This window comes from Anguilla rostrata, unplaced genomic scaffold, assembly GCF_018555375.3.
Source record: "Anguilla rostrata isolate EN2019 unplaced genomic scaffold, ASM1855537v3 scaf0642, whole genome shotgun sequence".
Classification (NCBI taxonomy): Eukaryota; Metazoa; Chordata; class Actinopteri; order Anguilliformes; family Anguillidae; genus Anguilla; species Anguilla rostrata.
The window spans coordinates 1-6,246 of NW_026986112.1; the positions used below are offsets into that span (position 1 = coordinate 1).

At 40.5% G+C, this 6,246-nt stretch overlaps 1 protein-coding gene across 1 annotated transcript; it reads right to left on the minus strand.

Annotated features, from left to right (window-relative positions):
* Nucleotides 1-2,139: 2,139 nt before the first annotated feature.
* On the minus strand, nt 2,140-6,064 carry LOC135246646 (putative high affinity immunoglobulin gamma Fc receptor IB). The gene is made up of 4 exons (XM_064319999.1): nt 5,774-6,064; nt 5,213-5,488; nt 4,357-4,632; nt 2,140-2,764 (listed from the first exon to the last, which is right to left on the minus strand). The coding sequence occupies exons 1-4, from the start codon at nt 5,802-5,804 to the stop codon at nt 2,652-2,654; spliced, it is 696 nt and encodes a 231-aa protein (XP_064176069.1). The 5' UTR covers nt 5,805-6,064; the 3' UTR covers nt 2,140-2,651.
* Between the last annotated feature and the right edge of the window lie 182 nt (nt 6,065-6,246).

Consider the following 6,246-nt stretch of genomic DNA (forward strand, 5'->3'; position numbering starts at 1 on the left):
CTTGCAAAATTAATCCAAGCTGTGCTGCAAGGGTAACACCTTGTGGTGTGAATTGGGGTTGTATTTCTAAAGGGGGAAACCCGATATTGATTGCTAGGATCACCTCTTTTACATGCTTCTGTTGCATAAGCAATCGTAATAATTATTGTGCAATCTCCAAATTATTATGCTTAGAGAAATTTTTTGAATCAACAGCTCAATGCTTTCCTTGATAGACACACTGTTTTAAACACCAACCAATCTGGTTTTAGGGCTGAACATAGTACCATCTCTGCTGCCCCTCTGATTGTGAAAAGCCTTGTGCCTGCACTGATCTAATCAACACTGTACCTCTCTTTTGGTAGACCTTTCCAAAGCCTTTGACATGGTTGATCATTTAATGCTGGTTACAGAAACTCTTGATTACTGGTTTTTATTCTGCTGCCTGTAGATACTTTATAAATCACCTCCCAGATAGATCTCAAAGTGCTGTATTTGGTGATTCATAAGATTCATAGTTTCTCGACATGAATAAAGAGGTTCCCCAAGGTTCAATTTTAGGGCCGGTCTTGTTCACCATTTACATTAATGATATTGCTGCTGCTGAACAAGCTTACTCTACAGGGTTGGAGTCCTGATCGATGTGGTCACTTCTGGCACTACGATCCTTACTTCACTCTAGTGTTCTTGCGCCACATCTTGAACTATGCACTTGTTGTCGTCTCTGGATAAGAGGTGTAAATGCCTGAAGTATTGATCCGGTACTGGGAGGGGCGGATCTACTAGGGAGGCACAGGGCAGCATCTGTCACCCTAAGGACAATGTTTTGCCACCTCTAATGACACCCTAGTTTTGTGTGTGAGTTTATTTTTATTAAAATATGCTTTCAGTGACGTTTCATGCGAGTGTCCCTACGGTAAACGGTGAATGTTAATTCTAGAATTGAAGATTTCACATATCACCCTTCCTCGAAAAATGGTTCAGCCCATAGCTTCTCAATCATACAATTTCTAATTCTATGTTCTCAACAAATGTCGGTGTCAGGGGCAACCGGCGCTCTGACCTATGATTGGTGGACGACTATGTTGAATGTACATCTCCGCGCTAATTGGGGATTTCTGCACTGTGAAATCGCGCGGGCATTTCAGAATTCAAGACAGATGTCGATTATCAAGCTGAGGAAATCACCAAAAGGTAAGTGTAATCTGTGAAGTGTAGCCTAATTTATGAATCATGCAAAACAAAGTGTAACTTATCCCGTTTTCTTTAACCAAATAACGTTAGCGTTAACGTTAATGATTTGTAACCTGATGTTCCTAAACGAATCCTGTCAGTTGATGTGCATCATTTGAATGTAACATTATCTTGCTAAAGCCTATGTTGAGTAGACAGATGAGGTTATTATTAAAAAACGGACACTTACATCTGTTCAACAGTGTAGGCCAGTGCATTGCAGTTTTAGTGTTAACAGTGAGTTAACAATGAGAGGCATCAATTGTAAAGCGCTTTGGATAAAAGCGCTATATAAATGCAGTCCATTTCTGCTGAAAAGCTGCAGATTTTCTTCATTAGCCTGCAAAATACATTCAGCAATCTAAATCTGACTAAATATATGCTGTTTACCAAAGAAATATTGATAGTGACTTGAAAATGAACAAGTTAAATGATTTTCATATTGAGAGAGTAAATCAATACAAATATCTTAATGAATTTACTCTTAAGGCACTCTTGAAAAAAGAGGGCTTATTTATTTAAAATGTAACTTATTTTACCATGTAAAAGTGATTGAGAACAAAGTCAAGAAGGTATGTGTCAAAAACATTTTTTCATACAATACATACAAAGGTGCTTTAAAACTAGCATTAGCAAGGAAAATATATAGGATGAAACAAAGGACACAGAAAAAAAAGTGTTACGTCAGAATTTTAGACAAGCAGCAGTTACAAAGAGGTGGAGAGCTAACAGGTGCAACGATGAGTAAATGTGTTCTGTAAAATTCTCTTTGTGATTCCAAATACTAAATAAAAGTATGCAATATCCCACCTTGGTTTTTTCCCCCTTTTCAGATCAAAAGAACACAGTCTCATCTGAAAGTTTTACAACACCTGAATGCAAGATTTAATCCCATAGTTTAAAAAATGGTCAATGTTTAAAAAAAAAAAAAGTACCCATTGATGGTGAAATGTAGTATGAAGCACACACAGGCAATACCCACAAAGGAAGGCCTACAAAGACTTTCACCTACAGCAATACCTGAGAAACCAACACCTTCGGAATTTGGAATGTTTGCATCATTAAACTTGTTTTGAAGATTTAAATACAGTGTGTGCGTATATCTTACCTCACGATATAATTTCTATAAGCTAATGACTTTATATAAACAAATAACGATTACTGGTATATCAATGACTATCATATATCAGTGTCCAGTGTGAATTCAGCTGTAACAGTGTTAATGCAACTCTTAATAGATAACATTTGGTCCCACACTGGAATGTTGGGCCAAATGTTATCTGTTAAGAATTGAGTTAACACTGGAACCTATACTGTGTACAAATAATTTCTCTGAGAGTATTTCTGGGTGCTCTTTTAAAATAATCTCTGCACAACAACTGGCTAATTTGCCATTTCGCAGCCAAGTTTTTTTCTCCATGACAGGGACAATCGTTGGCTCAAATGCAGCACCTCCTCATCTTCCTCGCCCTCCTCCAAAAGCCTTCGTTCACAATGACGGACAGGAAGAGCAAGATGGCCGCCCCCACAGCGATCCGTGCTAGATTCTCCACTGTGCAGGAAACAGGGGGGAAATAAAAAACCCACAGAGGTGAGATTCAGAGTTAACGGACTTGCTAAGACTTGCATCCTGTTATGCTGTCCCCACCACCAGCCACTGTTAACGGCAACCTGCCAGCCAGTTAGCCGAGATTGGGGGAGGAGGGTGGTGCTACAGATAGTGTTTGTGGACCCATTTGGTAACCCCCCCCCCCCCCCAACCAACCGAAACCATCCCTAAATGGTTTCATTCGACAAGAATCATTGCATGTGCGCCATAGCTACAGTCATCGCTTTTCTGTTTGTCTGTTTGTCTATTAGCATGGTATGTGGTAGCCATGGAGATGAGGGTGTGTCAGTCGATTGGCCCGATCAGAACTGCATTACATTGCCAGCAGACATTCTTCAAGACTTCAGCTTGGTCACAAAGGACAGTCGCAACAATCGAACACACAATGTTTGTGCTCTCATTCATGCAGACGTGCAAGCCGGCTTTCGCATGAGGCATCAGCGTCATCCTGAGCAACTTATCAGAAACAGAATCAGAATCGGGTTTATTGGCCAAACATGCTTTCTTCACATGTAAGGAAATTGACTCCGGTTCACAGTAACTCACACTGTACTTACATTCACAATGTCAACAACAAACAATAACAAACAACAACAAGAGTAGGTTTTACCTACAGTGAGCAGTAGTGAAAGTGTGTTGCGCTTATACAAAGAATAAATATGTAATAAATTATTGCACTATGAACATGGCTGTGGGTATGTACAACTATTCTTTGATAGACAGGTTAGCTGGGTTAATTGTTCATGTATAAAACTTTATACAACTTTATACATTTTTACATTTATACAGCAGGATAAGTACCTTGCTCAAAAGTACAACAGCTTTGCACTACCCAGGTATTGAACCTGCAACCTTTAAGTCACAAGCCCTGTTCCCTATCCAATACACTACACTGCCACCTTTGGACATATGCAATTTGTTCTATTATTTGCAGAGGTGGAAAGTCCAGGGGTCAGAAGGTAAAAGTACTCCCTTGTGTTTCTTCCACCCATGGACTCAGCCAGCTGATTTCATTTAGTTCTACCTCCTGGCAGAAGAATTGTCCTAATGATCAAATCCAGGTGATTGGGGAGGAAGTTTACTTTCGAAACCTGGATTTTACACCTGTGATGATTTGTTGACAACTTTTAGTTCAGTCATTTGGTTTTGCTGTTTTTGAAATTGTTACTACGATATTTTGTTTCATTAGATTATCTTTGATTACATTATATTTCATAATCTATCATTATCTACAGACCTGGGTCAAATACGTTTTTGTTTGTAGTGTGCCGTTTTTAGCAAGGCTGTGTTGTGACAGAAAATCACTTACTTTTGCGTGTGGGCTGCATTAGCTGCATGGATTGGCTTCGACTGCTTATCCTTAAGCTCATAATACCATGGTGCACTGTGGAGTACTGACTGAGTCTATTGCAAACAAGATAGCGTGACTTACTTCCACACGCTGTGCTCACCACGAGCGCTTGAAGGGTGGTGGAGGAAGTGGTCTTGGATGAGGCACATTTCATTAATAGCCTGAAAAAAGGAGTGGAACTCACCAATGTTGTTTGCTCTAAATCCTTCGCTGATCTCTGTGTAAGACGGTTGGCCTGTTCTGTTTCCTCTGCATTTATATTCACTACTGTAAGAGTCGTTTCCAGCGGAGAGTATGAGTCTGTCCCCGCTGGGGTCCAGTGGAAGATGCTGTCCGTCTCTGTACCACGTGTAGTTCCACTCAACAGAGCTCCCCTCAACCTGACACCTCAGAGTCAGACTGTCTGACCTGAAGATCTCTGTCCATGCAGTCTCCAGGGTCAGCACAGCCTGAGGACGAGCTGAAATGCCACAATGATTAGAAAATAGGTGATTAGAGCATCGTGCACAACTATAAATTATAATACATCAAAACGCCATGCCCAAAACATGATTGAAAAAATCACTTATTGGTGCATGTATGTTTGCACTTCGATGTCGCTGTTTGCCAGGTGGCATTGTAATGTTTAAACAGGCAAGGGCCTTCCCCCAAAGTGTAGGGGAAGCACAGAATAGTCTAGAATGTGATTGTATTCTGTAGAATTAAAATTAGCCTTCACTAGAACTAAGGGGCCTAGCCCAAACAATTAAAAACATCCCCAGACCAAAGAGTGTCCAGATACTTTTGGTCATATACCGTATAGAACATTTCAGAATTATCTGCATTATCAACAAGCAACTACCATCATACAAAAAGGCATGAAAGTGTTCACACAGCAAATGTTTATGCATGTGTGCTTGTATGCAAGTACAATGAAAACACAACATAATAAACAGGCCTGCACAAAGAACAAGCCACAACATTACAACATTAACCAATAAATGGAAATGCTACATTTTAATTATTACATTTGTATCGTTATGTAATAAATGACATCTTACCATAAACTTTGAGTGCAACTGTATTGCTGCTGCCAGTGTACAGTACTCTTTCCTTATGCTGTCCTTGACATGTGTATGTTCCTGAGTCTGACTGAACAGCAGACAGGATCTCATACGTGTCCTCAGCTGTGCCCACAGGAAGTTCTTGTCCATCTCTGTACCATTTATGCATCCACACGGGAGAGCGGTCCTGAATGTCACAGTGCAGAGCCGCTCTCTCTGTGTTAACGATGTTTGTCCATCCAGCCTGTAGAGTCAGAACCACGGGTGGGAGTGCTGGACAGACCAGGAAACAAAGTGCAAGATGAAGATGGAGTCACAGAAATGCCTGCCTCTCATGCATTGCTAATGCTCTTCAGTCAATTTATTTTCACACAAAAGCGAAAAAAAACAATCATTTGCAAAAGCAAGCTTTCTTGATTGATTTTGTCAACACCTTTCTACACAGTATTAATGAGTTTTTAAAAACGGAGTCATTTCCAAGTACTGAAAATTATTACTCTCATACATGAACATAAATTCAAGTGAAAGTTATTTCCACTGCACAACAACATTACTCACCATCTACAGTCAGAGTCACATCATTGCTCATTTCAGTGTAATCATATATTCCTAGTATTTCTCCTCTGCAGGAGTATATTCCACTGTGTGACTGATCAAGAGCTGGGATTGTGTACTCATTTCCTCTGGAGAGCGAACTGTTGATAGGGGCTCCATCTCTGATCCACAGATAACTCCACTCAGTCTGACGGTTATGAATCTCACATTTGAGAGTCACTTTCTCAGTGGGGTAGAACTTCCTCCATGCAGGGTTCAGGGTTAGCACAGCAGGCGGTGGAGCTGTCAGGATAGGACAATTCCCCTTTGCAGGAGTTTTCCACTGTGAGGGGCCCGAATTTAAAAGCTGGGTTTTTTACCATTTTCCCTCTGGAGAGCGCTTGTTGTAGGGGTCCCCCTTTTCTGTTACCCCAGATAAACCAAAAAAAACTCCCGTTGAGGGTTTGAATTCACATTTGGGGAAATCACTTTTTAGT

Excerpts from the sequence above, each read along its gene's own strand:
- LOC135246646 (XM_064319999.1), bottom strand. The coding sequence starts at position 5,804 with ATGAGCAATGATGTGACTCTGACTGTAGATG. Across the intron at positions 4,633-5,212 it reads AGTTGCACTCAAAGTTTATG|CTCGTCCTCAGGCTGTGCTG; the intron begins GTAAGATGTCAT and ends GTGGCATTTCAG. Across the intron at positions 2,765-4,356 it reads ATTTAGAGCAAACAACATTG|TGGAGAATCTAGCACGGATC; the intron begins GTGAGTTCCACT and ends TTTCCTGCACAG.